At 36.8% G+C, this 21915-nt stretch overlaps 1 protein-coding gene across 1 annotated transcript; it reads right to left on the bottom strand.

Annotated features, from left to right (window-relative positions):
* Positions 1-429: 429 nt before the first annotated feature.
* LOC137025153 (single-pass membrane and coiled-coil domain-containing protein 3-like) lies at positions 430-879 on the bottom strand. Its single transcript, XM_067393185.1, has one exon. It carries the CDS (start codon positions 877-879, stop codon positions 430-432), a length of 450 nt encoding a protein of 149 aa, XP_067249286.1.
* Between the last annotated feature and the right edge of the window lie 21036 nt (positions 880-21915).

Genomic DNA, 21915 nt, shown 5'->3' with positions numbered 1-21915 from the left:
CCTGTAAACCGCATTCACCGGTTACAACTCTATAGCGACAATAACTCTATAGCGGTTGACCAGAGCACTGCAATTATTTCTCATTTAAACTACTACAATCATTTTCATGTCTGTTCTCTGCGTGGCAATTATTTCTTCTGCGCGGCCACGGCTTCAGAAGTGCGCGGCCGCGCACGCGCGCAGCTTAGAGGGAACATTGGGTATGACACTCTTTTAAATTAAGATTTTCCTAATTCTCAAAAAACTGACTAACTGATAACTGATTTATTTCTCATTCGATTCTTTCATTATCTATATTCTACTTATCATTTCACAATGTCACTTTGAGCTTAATTTTCATATATTTCTGCATGTTTTTAAGCACAAAGTTATAACAATTGTTAGTTTATAATTCCAGCAAACATTTCAGGCAGGAAAAAGAAAGCATTTCTAATTCTTAATTTCCTCAATTTTGACTTGGACCTTCATAATGTTATACTGATATTCTAAAGACGCTGGTTTGAATTCAGGCAAAGCTTCGTCATACTCTTTCAGGGCCTTCTCAAGTTGATCACGCTCAATGCTCCCAAGAATGGCCTCAACAATCATGTCGATCCCAATGAACACCACTGCCAACCCAACACAAGCTAATGTCCCTGCTCCAATTTTAACAAACTTACTTGTTATTTTTGCCAGAATTACTCCTTTATCAATTAAATGAGTAAGTAAAGTAATAGATCCCAAAGTTGCAACACCACAAACTCCTTCAACAACTTTTGAAACCAGTTTAAAGTCTTCTGGAGTCAGAGACAGGCTTAGCAGCTTCTCATACAGGGTGGGTTCCAGCTTCTCCTTCAGCTCCTTGTCAATCTGCTCTACCACTGCCTGGATCTTATGCATGCATTCAATCATCACATTACAGTTCTCCCGGAGAGTAGCATTCTCGTTCAGCTCGATATGTTGGAAGGAGCAGCTCAAGTAATCGGAACTCTGCAGCCATTTACTGGTAAAAGTTTTTACTTTTAAAACTGCATTTTCTAAAAGATGAGCAAAAATCTCACACTAAACCATGTCAAATAATCCATGTTATCCACATGAATGAAAGTTAGAAATGTGGGTCTTTTACAAAGTGAATTTTACATAAAAAGCTATTTTTCTATAAAAACCTATTTTTAAAAATATTTATTTATTTATAGAAATTTAAAAGACATGATAAATCCTCCAAAAACTGCACAAATCTGAAGTAAAAACATTAATAAACAGAGTAAAATTATATATATATATATATATTTTTTTTAAAAACAATTATTTTGTTACAAAATTACATTTTGTTGCCTGGGCCTCTGGAGACCCCAAAGACCCCGAGTGTGATTTTTTTCACTTTCTACACTAACATAAAAACAAGATATCACTCCATTTTTTTATTTGTAGATCTAGAAAGTGTTAACAACTGTACAAAGTTTCATGTCATTTGGACAAAGAGAACTTTTTTTTTTTTATTTGAGCAAACGTTGTTTGGGGTCTAAAAAGACCCCAAAGACCCTATAAGGGTTAAAGCTGGCAGCATTAACAGTTTATATATCAAAATATATTGTTATCGATCAATATGTTTCCCATATTGATCGATAACAATGTATTTTGAGCCCTAGATGAAACACTCACCTCAAATAATATTTGTAGATCTTTCTTTCCTCTGAAACTGTTGTGTTGAACAGCAGCTTTGAAATCTCTTTTACTTCTAGCAGGACGAGACGTAAGAATGAGACTCTCATCTGCTGTATGTTTTTATAATGATAGGTTCATTCTCAGAAAACACTGATTAACTTTCATCAGTGGTTTGCTTGTCAAAAGTGTATTGTTTTATGTTGCATAACTTGACACCTTCACCAAATTTATTATTCTCAGGTTAAGTAAGTTGATATCAACACATTCTTATCACAATATTTTTATTTAATATATAATAAACTATTATTGAAGTATTATTAGGAAGTTGTGAGAATAAGTATCATGAAAGCCAGGTGCGTCTGAGAAAATCTTATGGCCCACTGAACAGTGACTGTGAAATACGCTGGTTTCCATCAAAACTACTGCTGGATGTTAAAGGTCAAGAAATTATTAACATTTTGCCCCTGAGAATCATCATTTACTGACCCACATGCTGTTTCAAACCTTGAAAAAATGTTCTTTCCATAATAAGAACAAGGGGTGCAAAACAACACTGAACCCCCCACCCCATTTTTCAAAATATCTTCTTTTATTTTCCATAAAAGAAATGCATGCATGTCAAAAACAACATGATTGAAAGTAAATAACAGATTTTTCAGGTAAACTGTCCCTTTAACTCATGAACTGCTTGGTCTTTTAACAACATGAGATGCAGGACAATGGAAATACGGAGGCAAAAGATGTCTGTCTGCACATAATGTTTACATAGAAGAACAAGCTTTTCATCTTTTTCATCACAACCACCTGCGGAAGCGTTCAGTCTCATCGCACATAACTTATCACTTATCAAACAATTATTTTGCACATAATCACAATTTCAAAATGTTCACTTAAGCCTAAAACATATTTACCTTGATAAACCCAGATTTATTATATAAATTCAAAGTGCCACAGAAGTGCTCGTCCTCAGTCATGTACAGAGGGAAAGGGCTTTATTTTGAGCTCAGAAACAGGTTTTTCTACCATTTCAAATACAATAATGTATGCATAACCATCAAATATATAATGTAAATGACATAAAAAAACAAATGCTGAATAAATATTATAAAATATATAATGAATGTAGTGGTCCCCTGGTGTTGTGTCACTGGTGTTACCTTTAACAAAAATCTCTTATTTTGAAAGAAAAATCACACTGATGACATCACTTGACTTCCTTCTTTCTGTTTCCTGAAGATCCATGAAGAAAGGCCAATGAAAAGTCATTATCTCTTTTCAATTATCAGACATTTTAATTAGAAAATCATAATTTCATATGAAGCTTTTAGTTGAACTCACTGGTGTGACCTACTTTATTGTTTTATTATAAAAAACTAAAATACAAATGGATTAAATTAATTAATTTAGTGAATATATCATGATTGACAACATGTGGATTGATACCTGCAGCAGCTATTCTGTAAAATACATTTTTCATGGAAATTGTCACTGGTGTTACCCGTTTATAGATAAACTTTATTTAAAGCTATTCATTAAGTTCTTTTGCATAAAATAGCACTAAGATTACATGATTATAACTTTTCTTTCTCATTGTTAATCCTCTCTTGGTCAGAAATGGCTAAATTAAGGGTATTTGGCTAAATTCAGTGCAGCGACTTTACAGACAGCGTATTTTACAGACAGTTTTAAAGTGTTGTTCATGATCTTTTTCTGACTGCTTTCACTAAGTGTCAATGAATCTTTGATTGTACACCAAATGTAAAAATTTAGTCGCATCTACTTAATTATAGTTGAAGAATAAGGATCTTTGGTCTTATGTATACATCACTGGTGTTACTGTTTTTTGTCTGTCACATTAAATAAAATGTGTCATATGTGACATGATAATAATTTTACATTCATTGATGCTGCTACACTCAAAAATTAAGATTTAAAGGATTGCATCATTACTTGTTTATAACCGTGTTTCAAATATTTTCATTGTTATAGCAAATACATAGTTGAGCAATTAAATTAACATCATTCAATCACACTTTTAACTAACCTGACTAAAATAAAATAAAAAAACAAATAGCATCCTTGTTTATAACATTATCATTATTATTCTGTAACTCTGACTGCATGTGCTGAAAAAATTGAGAAATATTATTTCATAAAAACGTTTAAAAATGCCAGAGAAGTAAGGTAACACCAGTGACAAAAAAACTGATACATGCACACTGCAAAAAAATGCTGTTCTTACTTAGAATTTTTGTCTTGTTTCCAGTCCAAATATCTAAAGTAAAAATTATTTTCTTGTTTTTAGGAAAAATAAGTCAAAATTAAGTGAGTTTTTCCTTAAAACAAAATAATCTTAATCCAAACTGAAAACAAGATTATATCGTTTATTTTTGGTTTGATATAAGATTATTTTGATTACCCCACTGGCAGATTATTTTGCTTGTTTTAAGGAAAAACTCATTTAATTTTGACTTATTTTTTTCTGTAAACAAGACAATAATTTTTACTTGTCAAGAAAATGCTTCTTGATTCAAGAACTTTAAGATATTTTGACTAGAAACAAGACAAAAACTCTTGTCAACTCTTGACAAAAAGAACAGCATTTTTTGCAGTGCAGTCTTTAAATAAATGCTCAAAAAAATCACTAAGCTGTCATTTATGTGTATTCATAAAGTCAAAGTGTAATATAATAATGTGGTCTAAGTTTAAATGATACAAAAGGAAATACATGTTAAGACATTTTGTCGTTTTTGTAGAATGAGCTGCTAAAGTAGCCGAAAAAGGGTCAATTTTGATTTCATGACGACTTCAACGTTACCAGCATTGTAGTAGGCTAGCCATTAAACATTGACAAAATGACAGGACACAAACGCATTTATAAACAAATATAACTTGACTCTCTTTTACAAACAATATTGCGAGCATTTTAATTATAATCTTCTGTCGACATCAATGACGCAATACCTTGCGCAGCCTCCGCAATGCGGTTTATCAAATTAAAACATAAACAAACACATATGGAATTCACATATAAACATTTCATGAATATAAGCTGCGATGCCACGCCCCTCCTCTTACCTGCAAAATTAATAAACACAACATTTCAGAGAGGTTTCTTGTTCAGTCGACAGGCAGTCAAGCGCAACCCCACCCGTTTCTCTTGAAGCCAACACACCATAGGCGTAATTTGCGGGTGGGACATCCCAGCTAGCATGTATAATCGGCCCGAGCTCGGCTGTCCTGCGGCACCTGCGGCTAAGACTCGGCATCGGCGTGTGTTAAACGGACCGATTGTGCCCCGCAGCTCACTCTGGCACATGCATTTTTGTTACGGCTGTAAGCACTGGGCCGATTCATGTTCACCGTGACTGGTAACCCAGCTCTGGCTGTATGATCTGGACCACTTCTGTAAATGACTGGCTTATGTTAAATCAAGGATGGTTTTAATGGAGGCCATTCAATGTAGGTGACTTTCTTTAACACAAATGTAGATTTTTAACTCCAACCGTTTTAGTCAGTCCGTAACAAAATCTCAGACAGTAAAAAACAAAACACAGACAACACATGCACAGACAATTCCAAATTAAATCCTGCTGCTTGTTGATATCCTAAGACACGAAACGATCGGTTTATGCGAGAAACAGAACTGCCCAGCTAACACACGACGTAACAGTTACGTAATGTATTCGTACTTTTTGGTAATGTCATGACTTACTAACTGACAACGTAACTACGACGTCGCATGCCAGTAATTTCATTACCTTCAGATTACCATCTCACAACGTCGTCAGTACGTTCTCCTAACGTTATAAGATTACCAAGAACGTTCCAGATACGTCCTCTATTCGTGATATATTGGTAATTCCATGACTTACTAGTAACGTAACTACAACGTTGTATGCCCGTAATAATATTACCATCAAATTACCATATCACAACGTCGTCAGTACGTTCTCCAAACGTTACAAGATTACCAAGGACGTGCAGATACGTCCTCTATTCGTAATATAATGGTCATTCCATGACTTACTGGCAACGTAGCAGCAACGTCATGTGCTCGTAATTTCATTACCATCATTTACACATTCTTTATATGTTATTATTACCAGAATTTGCAATATAAAACGTGTAATTAAATGTCAGACACAAGACTGAAATGTCCTCTTAAGAAAAAAAATGTTTCTTTTCACCAAATCAGAGTATGGATGACTGGTTTTTATATATAGTGACGTGACATACAGCGCGCGCCTCCACAAATGTAGTGCGCGCGTGCCCACAGTATGTTAATAAGAGTGTAAAGTTAATTTTTCTGAGAGAAGAATTTATTTTTCCGAGGTGACAACGAATAAATGGCTTTTATAAAAATGTATAAAGTTAACTTTGGAAAGACGCAAAACCTTTTTTTATTGTTATGTTTACGTTAGTGCAGGTGGCCGTTAGAGTTGCCATGGCAACCGGGAAAACATTCAAGCTGCTGGAGAGGACAGCGTCGACGTTTCTCCGTGTTTCTCGTCAGTTTTATAGCAATAAAGTTCAACAACTGCGTCAGATTGGTTAAGTAACATTACCCACAGTCTACTTTAAGTACTTTTGTTAATATTTTTACCTCTGTGATTTCCTTGATCGTCTGAAATATATGTTAGCAAAATGTTACGTTAGCATAGCATATGTTTTTAATGATACTGAGAGCAAAACGTCTTGAATGCTTTTATTTTATGTTTCGTTGTAGGCTATATGTTTTTATTTATAGTTTGAGTGTATTTCATTATTTTTATTTGGAGTTTTGTTCATGTTCTGTGTGTTTTTCAAAATAAATGAATTGAATTCATTTCGAGTCTGCATTCATCGTTCACAGCTGTTGGAATAGCCTTTACATTAGTTTGGGCAAATGAGGACATAAATTAGGTTAAACTACTGCATGTCCGCCCATAGAAAAATAAATAAATATAAGAATTACCAACTGATGACCAACACACAACTATTGATACACAACGTTGCCACGACGTCGCAGTTACTAACTGGCAACGTCACAAAGTTACGTTGTGGCGACGTATAGGCACCTTTCACTTTTCCGGTTGCCACGACGTAACTAGTTACGTCGCCACGACGAAAGTTTGGTCACCAAATTACGTTGCAGTTACGTAACAGTCACGTATTTTGGTTAGCTGGGTGTATTTATATTATTTATACCTCTAATACAGCGCTTCTTCTTTTGAGTTTTAATGGCGGGTTGCGAAGCAACTTCATAGTTGCATACTGCCATCTACTGTATCGGGTGCACGGCTTGAGGGCTATACTCGGCTCAGACCCTTTTGCCAGTATGAAGCCGATTTCAACGGTTACTGCAGAAAGCGCTCTGGTCAGCACGTACGCTCAGCTCATCACTGGAGGGGCGTGTGCACAACGGGTGAGATAAAACTCGACGCCTGACTGAATCATCCATTCCCTTTTCGACGCCATACGTTGAACTTGAGGTAAGTCTTGTGTTCAATTTCCTTAAAAAGCATCAACATTCACGCTGAGCATAGTTTCAATCGAGTTCCCATCACATCCTATATTAACTCTACATATTTCGAACTGTTGCTGATTACGTGTTGATTATTATTGATCCGTTTAAACTTTGTTCATGTTTCTTTGACATGTTCATGTACTTTTTTCCAGATGAAACAAAAATAAAGAATTCATAATTCATTTAAGATTTATTAATTAGGACAACATCAAATTATTTATCATGTCTGAGTAAAGTAGTGCAAATTTTGGGTAATATGAAAGTGGCTCCAACTTTTATGGCGCGAACAAAGCTAGCATTGACTACCCAGATAGCAAACTGACTCCGCAACGGATCCGCCCCACCTCCGTGAAGTTGGCACCCCATAAAGCTAAATAATCCCCAAAACTATGTCATTCGTTTGTGCTACGTTTGTGCTGATTTGTGCCGCAAAAACGAACGTTTGTGCTGGTTTGGTGTTTGAGATATTAAGCATTATTTTTTTGGTCGTATGACGTCATTCTCCACCCCATGTCGTTCAAATCGCTTCAAACCGGTGCCATTCGTTTGTGCTCGATTTGTGCTGGTTTGTGCCGTTAAAACAAACACTGTAACTGTTTTCCTTCCACAGATATAACAAATTTAATTCTGGAGCTGTGACGTCACTCTCCACCCCACTTCATCTAAATCGCACGAAACTGGTGTCGTTCGTTTGTGCTCGATTTGTGCTGGTTTGTGCCGTTAAAACAAACACTGTGACTGTTTTCCTTCCACAGATATAACAAATTTAATTTGGGAGCTGTGACGTCATTCTCCACCCCACTTCATCTAAATCGCACGAAACTGGTGTCGTTCGTTTGTGCTCGATTTGTGCTGGTTTGTGCCGTTAAAACAAACACTGTAACTGTTTTCCTTCCACAGATATAACAAATTTAATTCTGGAGCTGTGACGTCACTCTCCACCCCACTTCATCTAAATCGCACGAAACTGGTGTCGTTCGTTTGTGCTCGATTTGTGCTGGTTTGTGCCGTTAAAACAAACACTGTGACTGTTTTCCTTCCACAGATATAACAAATTTAATTTGGGAGCTGTGACGTCATTCTCCACCCCACTTCATCTAAATCGCACGAAACTGGTGTCGTTCGTTTGTGCTCGATTTGTGCTGGTTTGTGCCGTTAAAACAAACACTGTAACTGTTTTCCTTCCACAGATATAACAAATTTAATTCTGGAGCTGTGACGTCACTCTCCACCCCACTTCGTCTAAATAACACGAAACCGGTGCCATTCGTTTGTGCTCGATTTGTGCCGTTAAAAGAATCCATGTAAGTGATTACCTTTTTTTAAAAATAATAATCAAAAAACCCGCTGCTGTCATTGTGTCTTTGTGCGTCGCCTAATGTGGCCTAATGTTTTTTGTTGTTGTTGTTTCAAATCGAGTTGACGCTTGATTTATCAGATGGAAGTTTAGGCTACTGCTTAGTTAGTTTTAAATATGTATTGCCATATGTAGGCCTTTATTGCAGGTGATACATTAATCGGAGCATTTTATCTTTCTCTGAAGGAGAAAATGAAGCAAGAACAGGTGAGCAGTGTTTCTGTTTATTTAAAATATTTTAAAGCAAGAAATTGAGGACTGTTAATTGTACTGGTTTGCTGTTCTGAGCTCTTTTAACTTATTGGTCTTCCCACTTTTGACCAGTTTAGAATTCTGTCATTTCGTACTTGCCCAAACAAAGAAAGTCATCAAAAGTTTAAGATATCATGAGTGCAAGTATGTTTATAATTAGAGATATTTAATTGTTAGGTGAAGTATTCCTTTGAGATAAGAAAACCACCAGTTTAAAGTTAAAGAACAGACAACATCTCCCAAATGTTTCCTTTTAAATTCCAAGATGAATGTAAAATAACAGCAATTTCTGTGGAGAATTTACAACAATTTTTTTTAAAGAACCACAAAATAAAAAATAAAAAAAACTAGAAAACAGTCTTGACTTCAATGAAGAGATCTGGGTACAAATAACATCATAGAACAATCACTAAAGAAAAGTATAACTTCTGTTCAAAAAATCATGGAACTGTTAAAACAGGCATAAAGTGAATAGAGATAATGTTGAGTAACAACAGTAGAAAACAATATAGACAATTCTCTTATTGATTATGAACTAATTTCTGCAGAGACCAGTCCAAGAAATTCATTAACCAAACATTTCAGTCCTCCTTTGTGAACAACATGACATGGGGCTGTATTTTGGTTTTTGCTGAGACTGTTGTGACATGGTCACACAGGTCATCATATTTCTCCCAGGCAAAAGAGTTTCTTCTGCAGTAGGCCACGTAATGTCCAAGAGATGCCCTTGTAGGTCCTGAAATGAATGCGACGACCCCTCGCAAAGTGAACATCTGATTGGCCAGCTCCATGTCGACAGGGATTTCAGACAGTGGATGGTTAGTATCCGCACTTGTTTCAATACACAGTAGTTGTCCAGGTATGCATCTGTGGGTGACAGAGCCATTGCAGAGGAATTTCACTGATGAATCATCCTTTATTTTCCAGCTATCTGGACACTCTTGGGGTGATTTCAGTGGCTTCAGACACTTGGACCTGTTGAGGTGTAACCCATCTTCAAGTGCTGCTTGGAGGCTTTTCAATCCACCAGTTTGTAGAATATCTACGTTGACTGGTAAGAGAGAGATGGTCCTTGAAGATTTTGTATTTCGGCTGCAGTATGGAGAAGAGCATTCAGCTGTAAGTGTTGCACTTGGCACTTGTTTCATTGTTGATTCGATAATGCTAGCAACATTGCAATCTGCATTGACCTGCCTCACACCTGATTTTAGGTGAACACACTGAAATGTATCCAACAGCATTTTTGCCCTCTTTGCGTAAGCATCTTTTCCAACTCCTTTTGTGACTATGGTCTTCACCAAATCAAAAATTTCAGTTTTTGTGTGCTCTTTGTCAAGATAATGGCAGAATGATCCACTGTCACAGAATGCAGAGCAAAGGCACTGGCAAAAGGAGTCAAAGGCACAGGTATTATTTACACTTACAAGCATTTTGTCAACCGCAATAGGCTTGTTAGCCTGGTAGTTGCCATTTTTCAAGACATTAATTTTTGTCTTTTTTCTTTTCAGGTTTATGTCTGCGTGCAACCACTCAGAGCAAGGGGTCAGGTAGGACAGTCGCTTTTTTAGAGGAACACCGAGGCCTTTCCAGTTTTCAACAGGGTCTTCCTCCACTAATTTTTGCTTAACCTCTGTGTCCTGCTCACTATGGGCAGTTTTTGTCTTCTGATTCTTTGTCTCAATGTGCTCTGTTGTCTTCACCGGTGCAGAGGACAGCCTCATGTTTCCCTCAAGAAACTCAAGGTGGCGTGTGACAAAACGGTCACTTCGAATGGGAAGGCTTTCATGTTTGAAGAGACCATGTTTTATGTTTTTAAATTCAGCCTCTACATTTGCAGAGCTTGCAGTGTTGTGTACACTTTTGAAGTGTGGAACCATCACAGCTGTCCAAAGAGGTAGGTAGCATGCCATTCTTATGATATTTGGGACAATCTCTGGAAGGAAATGTAGATTGTCTCTGTCACCATGATGTGCCGCTTTCATCTTACTTTCTTCACAGATTTCTGTGACCCATGTTTTCAGATCTGTGTGGAGTGTCTCCTCGATTCCGGTCACCTCTGTTAAATGGTCATCTTCACTGGCACATGGCAACACCACATCTGAAAATCGTCTTTTCAGTTGTGTTTTGCATGTTTCTGAGACAACAGGAAAACCTTTGTCATCGTTTCCTTCTGATTCACTGAAGGCAACAACTGCAATTGAATGAATGAGCTCCCTTGCATCTTCCAGTGTATCAGATTGTAAAAGTTGTGCCATGGCTCGTAGATAGAATTCTCTAACTCTGTTTCCTCTTTGTCTTAGGCATTCCCACCGGCTAATGAGCTTGATGCAGTGTGCAACATCTACTCTGATGAAGCAAGGTGGTAACTTTGGATCTTCGGGCTTCCTTGCCAGCACTCCAAAGCACCGATTGATGTATGTTTTCAAGTCTGGGTAAGGAGTGAAGGCCTTAACCAGTGCTCCAAGCAAAGCCAAGGAGAAATCACAGACTGCCTCTTTTGGCACAGCAGCACCTGCTCGTTGCCATTCAGTGAGTCAGTTGGCAATAGAATTGATGGTGTGGCTCTCTGATAGCATTTGCACTACTGGAATATGTTCTCCCTGTGAACACAAAACTCCTTGATACAAGAAGACATGCCCAGAGTTGCCACAAGGTCTTCTCAGTCTTTTCACAACTGTACCTGTTGCATCAAAACTCACAAATGAGCCAGGGTACTTGGATTTCATTTGATAAACTTGCATCTGAGATGGGGTCCAGTAATGGCAAAAAAACCTATCAAGGCCTATGTCATGAATGCTTCCATTGTGGGGTACACTGTATTTTATTAGATGCAATGACATGATTGGGTCTTTGTCTCCAAGCTCTTTGTCACCCATCTCTTGTTTGGCTTTTCTTAATGTTGCCAGATTTGGTAGGTGGCTAGGCTCTGGGTCACCAACGTCCATCATTTTGTAAGCCTCAGCTGCTCGCCATACATGTGCTGGTTTTCGGCCTTCCCAGAGTTCTTTAGACACGCGTGTTCTCAGATCCCCTGATAACTTGCGTTTTGCTTTGCCAGTATGGAGACTGTTATCAACATTGCGGATTATGCATTTGAGAACAACTGGCTCATTATCTGCTGGCATGTTCTCTGCTGTTATAGACAGTTGTGCATCACACTCTGTGCAGTGCCCAATTATGTCTACGTAGTGAGATGCAACATTTGGAAAAATTTTTGCTCTCCTGTATCTGAGAGTACATGAGGTCTTGATATTTCTCCAAATCTCCTCATACATGACGTGTGTCCATGCACCACGTTTGAGTATGGTGTACTCTCTTTTACATGACTTGAGAGATTTTTCATTGTATGAAACCTTTTCAGGCCAAATTTCTTGCCATTTTTGATGAGAGATACTTATCTCAAATGTAATGTCGTAGCATTGACCTTCTGGATTTTTGTCTTCCTTTGACTCTGGTGAATGGAAATCATCAGAGCTTTCTTGTGAGCTGTTAGTATTTGGACCTTGATCTGGGATCTCCTTATCAATTTTGCCTAGCTCGAGGATTTGCCATAGGTTATGCCTGTTTGTTTTGACAATGGTGTAAAGGTTCTTTGCAGAAACTTTGTTGTTTAGTTTTTGGCTTAAATCTGCCCACACCTTTTCTGTTGGAACTGCTATATTTGTGCCTTTAATAATCTGCTCCTTTGCATCACTGATAACTTTGATGATGTCATCTGACCCACAGGCCGGTTTCCTAGGCATCTGATCAAAACATTAATTATTTTTAATGTAATTTTTAACAAAGTAGTTGGGCCAAAGGCACTAACTCATTACCAACAGGTTACATGCTTATTCATACCACAGTAATTCATATCAGTTGCTATTCACTTAAATGGCATCTTTTAAAAAAAAATAGGTTAAAGTAAAGGATGGCAGGGAAAAAAAAAAAAAAAAAAACATGGGCTATACAACTTTATATACACTATAGTCCAATTGTTCCAAGGTCATTCAATTAGATTTATCTTGTCATCCATCTTTTATTGGCCGTATTTAGATATTTCTACTTTTTATGACTAGTGAAACTGTCAAGTGAATCTGTCATGCTTTTAAGAACAGACTAAATTATTTATATTTCAGTAAAAATAAAGAACTTATAATTGTTTTCTGTTAATCTTTCATTGCAGTGGTATGGATCAAAATCAATGAATTAAAAAAACACAGATCAGATTAAGACTTAAGAATCCTTTTGTCAACTAAAACAATTCATTACAAAAAGAGCTTGAAAAGACAATGCATTCTAAAGATATAAGAAAAGTGGCAATAACTGAACTTGGCCAGTACAGGATGGATGACAATATTTTCTGTCAATATCTGTCACATATTCCACTTGTATATTGCTCTGTTTTTGTTTGTTTTTTTTTGTTGGTTTTTTGTGGATTTCTCTACATAATATCTAGCCTTTTACTGCCATGAAATGTATATTGCTGTACACATCTTTACTAATAACTTAATGTATTTAATGGCATGGCATAAGAATGTCATAGGCCTACTCTTATTAATGTGACCAGTGGAGGATAATTTGGACATTATACGTTTATTTATTGCCCAAAAATTAATAAAAAGTTTCACATCTTTGAAATGTCTATCAATTTCATGCATTTTTTAAAATGATCCTGTAAATTGTATTGATCAGCACACATGATTTTAGTACTTTTTTAGAATTTTATCTCAGAGCACATGCTTACCTTTTTCACAGCCAGATGTCCTTTCCTGTTTTGTTTTCCCACTATGCAGTGCTTAGGGTAAACAAATGTTTTTTAAGGGGGCAGAAAGCCTTTAAATATCTGTCAGCTGTTAAAAGTATTCAGAAAACTTAAGACACTACATATTTTTATTTTTATTTTTTATTGGACAAAATTAAAGCATCATTCACACTTCAGTGTTAGTACTGTCACTACAGCTGTACATTACATATCATAGTGAATTGGTGATTATATTAAGAACAAATGTCGATATGTGATAATATCTAGCACAGATCAGAATGTGAAAACATTCCCATATCTAAAGAAAAGAACAATGACAGCAGCGGCCCTGTGCGAGCACAATCGAACCAGACAGGTATGTAGATGGAGAGATGGACGGAGAGCGCGGCTTGCTTGCGTGACGTCACTGGAACGCCAACGATTCTGCAATGTCTAAAAAGAATAGATATTCATAAAACATTCATAAGATAACAAATCACCATTAGAGTTGAATAGATCAGCAACAAAAAGTATGATAATTTAATAATATATATAAAAAAGACTGATCAATTTATAATTTACGATGGTTCTTTCAAACCTGCACAAATCAAGCACAAACGAATTACGATGCCGGTTTTGAGAGATAGATGACATAGTGTGGAGAATCGAGATTGGGTTTTTTGATTATTATTTTTAAAAAAGGTAATCACTTACATGGATTCTTTTAACGGCAAAAATCGAGCACAAACAATTTGGACGGCATGGGGTGGAGAGTGATGTCACAGTTCCAGAATTAAATTTGTTATATCTGTGGAAGGAAAACAGTCACAGTGTTTGTTTTAACGGCACAAACCAGCACAAATCGAGCACAAACGAATGGCACCAGTTTCGTGCGATTTAGATGAAGTGGGGTGGAGAATGACGTCACAGCTCCCAAATTAAATTTGTTATATCTGTGGAAGGAAAACAGTCACAGTATTTGTTTTAACGGCACAAACCAGCACAAATCGAGCACAAACGAACGACACCAGTTTCGTGCGATTTAGATGAAGTGGGGTGGAGAATGACGTCACAGCTCCCAAATTAAATTGAATGTTTGAAGCGATTTGAACGACATGGGGTGGAGAGTTACGTAACTGTTCATAAAAAATGTTTGCGTTATATTTAAGAAGAGGTCTTAGTTACAATGTTAATTTTAACGGCACAAATCGAGCACAAACGAATGGCACCGGTTTCGTGTTATTTAGACGAAGTGGGGTGGAGAGTGACGTCACAGCTCCAGAATTAAATTTGTTATATCTGTGGAAGGAAAACAGTCACAGTGTTTGTTTTAACGGCACAAACCAGCACAAATCGAGCACAAACGAACGACACCAGTTTCGTGCGATTTAGATGAAGTGGGGTGGAGAATGACGTCACAGCTCCCAAATTAAATTTGTTATATCTGTGGAAGGAAAACAGTCACAGTGTTTGTTTTAACGGCACAAACCAGCACAAATCGAGCACAAACGAACGACACCAGTTTCGTGCGATTTAGATGAAGTGGGGTGGAGAATGACGTCACAGCTCCCAAATTAAATTTGTTATATCTGTGGAAGGAAAACAGTCACAGTATTTGTTTTAACGGCACAAACCAGCACAAATCGAGCACAAACAATTTGGACGGCATGGGGTGGAGAGTGATGTCACAGTTCCAGAATTAAATTTGTTATATCTGTGGAAGGAAAACAGTCACAGTGTTTGTTTTAACGGCACAAACCAGCACAAATCGAGCACAAACGAATGGCACCAGTTTCGTGCGATTTAGATGAAGTGGGGTGGAGAATGACGTCACAGCTCCCAAATTAAATTTGTTATATCTGTGGAAGGAAAACAGTCACAGTATTTGTTTTAACGGCACAAACCAGCACAAATCGAGCACAAACGAATGGCACCGGTTTGAAGCGATTTGAACGACATGGGGTGGAGAGTTACGTAACTGTTCATAAAAAATGTTTGCGTTATATTTAAGAAGAGGTCTTAGTTACAATGTTAATTTTAACGGCACAAATCGAGCACAAACGAATGGCACCGGTTTCGTGTTATTTAGACGAAGTGGGGTGGAGAGTGACGTCACAGCTCCAGAATTAAATTTGTTATATCTGTGGAAGGAAAACAGTTACAGTGTTTGTTTTAACGGCACAAACCAGCACAAATCGAGCACAAACGAACGACACCAGTTTCGTGCGATTTAGATGAAGTGGGGTGGAGAATGACGTCACAGCTCCCAAATTAAATTTGTTATATCTGTGGAAGGAAAACAGTCACAGTGTTTGTTTTAACGGCACAAACCAGCACAAATCGAGCACAAACGAACGACACCAGTTTCGTGCGATTTAGATGAAGTGGGATGGAGAGTGACGTCACAGCTCCAGAATTAAATTTGTTATATCTGTGGAAGGAAAACAGTTACAGTGTTTGTTTTAACGGCACAAACCAGCACAAATCGAGCACAAACGAATGGCACCGGTTTGAAGCGATTTGAACGACATGGGGTGGAGAATGACGTCATACGACCAAAAAAATAATGCTTAATATCTCAAACACCAAACCAGCACAAACGTTCGTTTTTGCGGCACAAATCAGCACAAACGTAGCACAAACGAATGACATAGTTTTGGGGATTATTTAGCTTTATGGGGTGCCAACTTCACGGAGGTATCCGCCCCGGAGGTATCACAAGCTCCGGAACGGATCCGCAAAACGGGTCCGGAACGGAGTCCACTTGCACAGCGCAGCGGATCCGGAACAGATAAGGATTGCGGATCCAGTTCAGATCCGGAACAGACCCGCCCCGTGTCCGCCGATAAAGTAGTTCATCCGCCGCGGATCCGATCTGGACCCGTTTATGAAGCAGCTGATCCGCCGCGGATCCAATACGGACCCGTTTATGAAGCAGCTGATCCGCCGCGGATCCGATCTGGACCCGTTTATGTGGTTCATTTGGTCTGGATACCTTTCAGATCACTCTCGAAATAGTATTCTGGCCAAAACTGGCTACACAGAAATATTTAAAATCTAATGGACCAACATCAGATAGACTGGATTGCTCTATAAAAGCTTGAATATTTAATGTTTACCTTTATTAATATTAATAAAACATGATGAAATCATTCAAAACTTTAGCCAGTTACAATAAAACTATAAAAATAGTTTGTAAATATATTTACAGTATGTAATTACTATTACTATTTTTATAGTTTTATTATTTATGTACATTAATAGGTATTGAATAGAATTACAGAAAATGAAATGCAACCATAAATTGTACCAAAAACATTTTTTATTTAATGAAAAATAACACTTAAGAGTAAATATTCGAGCAACATTTTTGTTATTAATGTTGTAAACAGTTGTACTGCTTCATTTTTTTGTAGAAACTGGATTTTTTTTTTTTTTTAGATTCTTTGAATAGAAATAAAAACAATTAAAACATTTATTTAAAAATAAACTTGAACCTTCTTTATTTTATTGTAACTGTTGCAATTTTAAATGAACACTTCAAAATACTGAAGTTAACATTGGCTACGTTTACATGCACCCAAATAATCCATTTGTAATCGGATTGACGGCTCAATCGGATTGAAAAACGTTCATGTAAACATCTTAATCGATCTGAATGAAATTTCGATCGGATTGGAAGGGGTGGTTTATTCCTTTTCTAATCCGATCAAACAGCAAAAAATAACCATGTAAACACTTGAATCCGACTACTTTCTCAATAGTATTCAGAAGCCTCTGGGGCACAACAGTGCAATGCTGACACGCATTTAAAGTTAACGTTCACGTCTTTAGTTGTAAAGATGTATGTCAACAGGCAGTGGCGTATGTATCCCTTCGTCACAATATTGGAAATCTTCCGTTTTAAGACAAGACGGGGAGCCAGTGGATATCACACAAGAAGCAACGTCCAAACTTTGCGCAAGAGTTATGCTGATAAAAAAGCCTCAAACTCGGTCAGTATTCACCACAAAAGTGAAAGTAAAAAGTGACAGAGCTGTCTGAGGCTGCTTTAACAAAGCATATTCTCAGACGAATTTCAACATAAAATGCTGATAACGGTAGCATATGTAACTGTCTAAATTTATTCCATTATTTCACTTGTGGCCGTACATATAGGCTAGTGAAACATGAGAATAATAGTATTTCGTGTTAAACAGGTGGTTTGTTTTTTAAAGTCAGTGCTTGAAGTAAAGCTGCGCTTAATTTTCATTGACATTCTTAATAACTTTAATTATAGGCCTATAATTCATTATATCAGACCTAAAAAAAAGTTTAAATCATTTTCAAAGATAGCTAATAGCCTAATCTTATAAGTTATATTATCCTCAGAGCACGTCACTTATGCGGCGATGCGCTATGAAATTGTGGGGCAAATTTATTATAATATTAATTTAATAATAAAAGAAAGAAGCCTAACCTAATAGTAATAATAATAGACTAGAAGTATGTAACAGGCCTACATTAATTGGAAATACCAAATCCTCTTAATATTGCCAAGATTTGCTGCATTTGACAATATCTCTGACTCTGTTGACGCAACCTGGGTTACCGCAAGTGTGATTGACATGACGTCAAAGTTTTAATCGGAATGTATATAAAACAAATATAAACGGATATTTGAATCAGATTACAATGTTTATAGTACATGTAAACAGATCTGCAATCAGATTCAATTAATTCAGATTGACGAAAATCGGTGCATGTAAACATAGCCAATGATACTCTGAAACTCTACTGTTGGGTGCTCACAGTGGAACGGTTCCTGGAGCTTCCCCTATCAGCTGCCAGGCTGAACCATCGTATTGTGTTTTGTAATGTCTTCATCAGTGGTGGTACGTGATACATGGCTCTTTCTCACAGCACCTGTAATACACAAGCAGATTTTCATTTAAAAAAATAATTCACATTGAAGCTACCAGTTTTTTTTTTTTTTTTTAAAAGGATACACATAACCACTGCTTTAAAAACAAAAGTGTACTATCTGACATGTATAGGTACACTATGTAACTTTTGCTGCTCTAGCGGTTAATAAACAGAACTACATGCATCTTGCGGAAGAACATTATAGCCGGAGCTACTTCTCTCTGTTTATGTCTATGACGAGTCACACAGATACAGTGCTACTCCACAGCGCTGCCGACCAGAACCAGTCTGAAATAGTCCCAATATGAACTCACTCGTTACATACATTTTGAACAACAACAAAAAAAGTTATGTGTTGGCAAAAAAAATAAATGTACTTAAATTTTTTAGCCAGGCAAAACTTATTACATTTACTTACACAGGAGGAACTTCTTGGACTCCATCTGGTTGAATGCGGGAAAGGATGTTCCTTGTGACACATTTTGTGTCATGGCCCCCAACAGTTGCACAGGATAAAATAGAAAATGTAACAAAAATCTTGTCAATTTCTTATAGTTGAAGGGTTAGTTCACCCAAAAATGAAAATAATGTCATTTATTACTTACCCTCATGTCGTTCTACACCCGTAATGCCTTCGTTCATCTTCAGAACACAAATTAAGATATTTTGATTGAATCTCATGGCTCGGTGAGGCCTATGTAGGGAGCAATGACATTTCCTCTCTATGATATGAAATAATGATCTGAAACAACATCACATGAGGTGGAGAATTGTCAAATGTAAACAAAAATAGACTCAAACTAGTATACTAGAACTAAAGTTTACTGATACAAGTGGGTTTTTAAACTTTAACCCATCAATTATAGGTATGAATTTTTTCAAATGGCACAAATATTACATGTTAAAAGCTGTAGTTGTGGACCATTATCAGTATTTGACAAAATAGCTGGCTAAATCAAGTTTAAAACAGTTTTTAATCTTACTTTCCTCAGACGTTTGGTAAAGATGAAATACAAAGAAGAATACTCCAAAAACACACTGGTGGCACTTGAATGAGCTGTAAGCTGCAACAGAACACACACACACACACACACACACACACACACACACACAGTATCTTAATATGAATTAATATAGTGTGAAAAAATGATCTGAAACAACATTGAATGAGGTGAAGAACTGTTAAATGTAAACAGAAATAGGCTCAAACTAGTATACTAGAACTAAAGATTACTGATACAAGTGGTTTTTAAACTTTTACCCATAAATTATATGTTTAAATCCTTTGAAATGGCACATTTATTACACGTTAAAAGCTGTAGTTGTGCACCATTATCAGTATTTGACAAAATAACTGGCAAAATCAAGTTTAAAACAGTTTTTAATCTTACTTACCTCAGAAGAAAGATGAAATAGAAGAAACTGAAGAAATACTACTCGAAAAAACACACTGGTGGCACTTGAATGAGCTGTAAGCTGCAACAGAACACACACACACGGCAATTTATTAATCATGAATTAATAGGATATGAAATAATTATCTGAAACAACTTTACATATATTCTTCACCTCATGTAAACAAAAAAATAGACTCAAACAACTAGAAGTTCAGTGAAAAGAACAGGTAACGTTAGGCCTAACATTAGCTTATCTCGCTTGCTATTTTACTGGAAAGGAGTGAAAATTTGCGTTTAGGATTGGACCGAAACCCGAACAGCTTATTAAAATCAGCCCACCTCCCAGAAAGATAAAGAAATTCTGTCCAAATAGCGTTTTACTCAAAAGGTTATTAGCCAAATTATTTTTTTACTCAAATCTAAGTAACGCTAATGACACTAAGAGCTAACTTGGCCACAGTCATTTTTAAAAACATCAAACAAAGCAATGAACGGTAATGTTACTGGATACAGCTGAACAAATAAACCATATTTTAACTTCTCTTACCGTGTTTAGTCTTCACCGACCTGCCGGCTCCAGCTTTTCCACGGTGAGGAGAAGGATTCAGTGACGACGACAGTTGAAAAAAGGCGCGTCCGGTCAGTGAATCCGCCCAGCATCTGTAACGAGTCCGCGAGTTGACAGTGCGCTGTGCGGAGGCGGGGCATATCCTGTGCGCGTTGCCGAATTGAATCTGAGCGTACAGCGGAGCTGGCGACTTGAAGGCGGATCCGCCCCGGAGTCTGTTGCTATCTGGGTAGCTGTTAGCTTATTTTCGTTGCAGCTTAGCAAAGCATTAGCCAGGCTAGACGCAATTTACGTTAATAATATTTAAAAGTGTTCTGTGGAAGAAAATTAAGCGGAACAAAATGTTAGCTGGTAGTTTTGTGACAAATCGCAGTTGATCCGACCCATGGTTCGGCTCGCATGTGATTCGCGGATTAATACGCAAATTTAAATGGGGAAAGTTCATAATTTGCACGTGTTTCAAAGGCTTGCAAATGTTAACATTCAAGTGATTTTAAACAATTTAATCGCAAAAAGGCGCTAAAATGAGCAGCTTTCTGTACACACATAAGCATATGCCATTGAATGTGTCCGGTCCAGCTCCAGTCAGATGTGTAAACTTTAGAGAAGGTTGCGCTTATGTGTCTCATACTGTAGTCCATTAACATACATTTGGCGAATAGAGCAATGAAAAACAACGTATGTGGAGCGACAGCTTGTAATTCGCTCTCCGTCTGTGTGTGCGCGCGCGTGTGTTTAAGTGCACTCAAAAGTGCACACACGCAGAGACGTCTTTCAAAAAAGCAAGCGAAAAAAAATCTTTTTGTTCTCGACAGGGCACATACAAACAAAACGATCTCCACTGTATTATTTTTCTAATAAAAACATTTGTTTATGTCTTAAGTGTAAGTATAGAGTCGGAAACCAATCTGTGCTTATTTGGTCTTAAAGAGACAGTAAGCTTAATCAACCTACTAAAGTATGTGTCCTTAATGTTAATCAAACAACCTAAGACAATGAGAAAATAACTTTTTGTAGCTCTAAAAAATAATAATTATATTTAATTCATACAATAAGATTTTGTAATGATTTATTTGATTCGATTTATGTACCTAATGCTAATTTTAGACCTTATTTAATGTGCAACTTTGTTCTTTTAATAAAAAGTTTGTCACTTTATTTGTTATTAGATTTTTGCCACCCCTTTTTTGGCTTATCCAAAAAATGATTATCTACCTTCATGCCTGACTTACTTGGCCAGTTAACTTCTTTTCTAAGAATAACTGTTAAGTGCCATATAGCAACATCTGACAATTATACTGAATAAAACTGCCCTTCAAAGTAATGTTAGTGTTAATCCTCCTAATATATAAAGAAATTATTAAGTGTGAATACACCTAAAAAGCTATCCCCTTGGCATTTATAAGACGCCTCTGAAGTTAATTGCCAACAATGAGCAAGTCTGACTAGCCTTCTACATAGATCTTGTACTTGCATATTGTTTGCAATTAACTTCAGATTTGTCTGACTTATATGGAAGTAAATTAATGCCAAATGTTTTTGAAATAAAAAGCTTGTTGA

Source organism: Chanodichthys erythropterus, chromosome 8, assembly GCF_024489055.1.
Source record: "Chanodichthys erythropterus isolate Z2021 chromosome 8, ASM2448905v1, whole genome shotgun sequence".
Classification (NCBI taxonomy): Eukaryota; Metazoa; Chordata; class Actinopteri; order Cypriniformes; family Xenocyprididae; genus Chanodichthys; species Chanodichthys erythropterus.
Note: the sequence above shows the minus strand (reverse complement) of the source record. Positions and strands in the feature narration are given on the sequence as shown.

Coding starts and splice junctions, on each gene's coding strand:
- LOC137025153 (XM_067393185.1), bottom strand. CDS start 879: ATGCATAAGATCCAGGCAGTGGTAGAGCAGATTGACAAGGAGCTGAAG.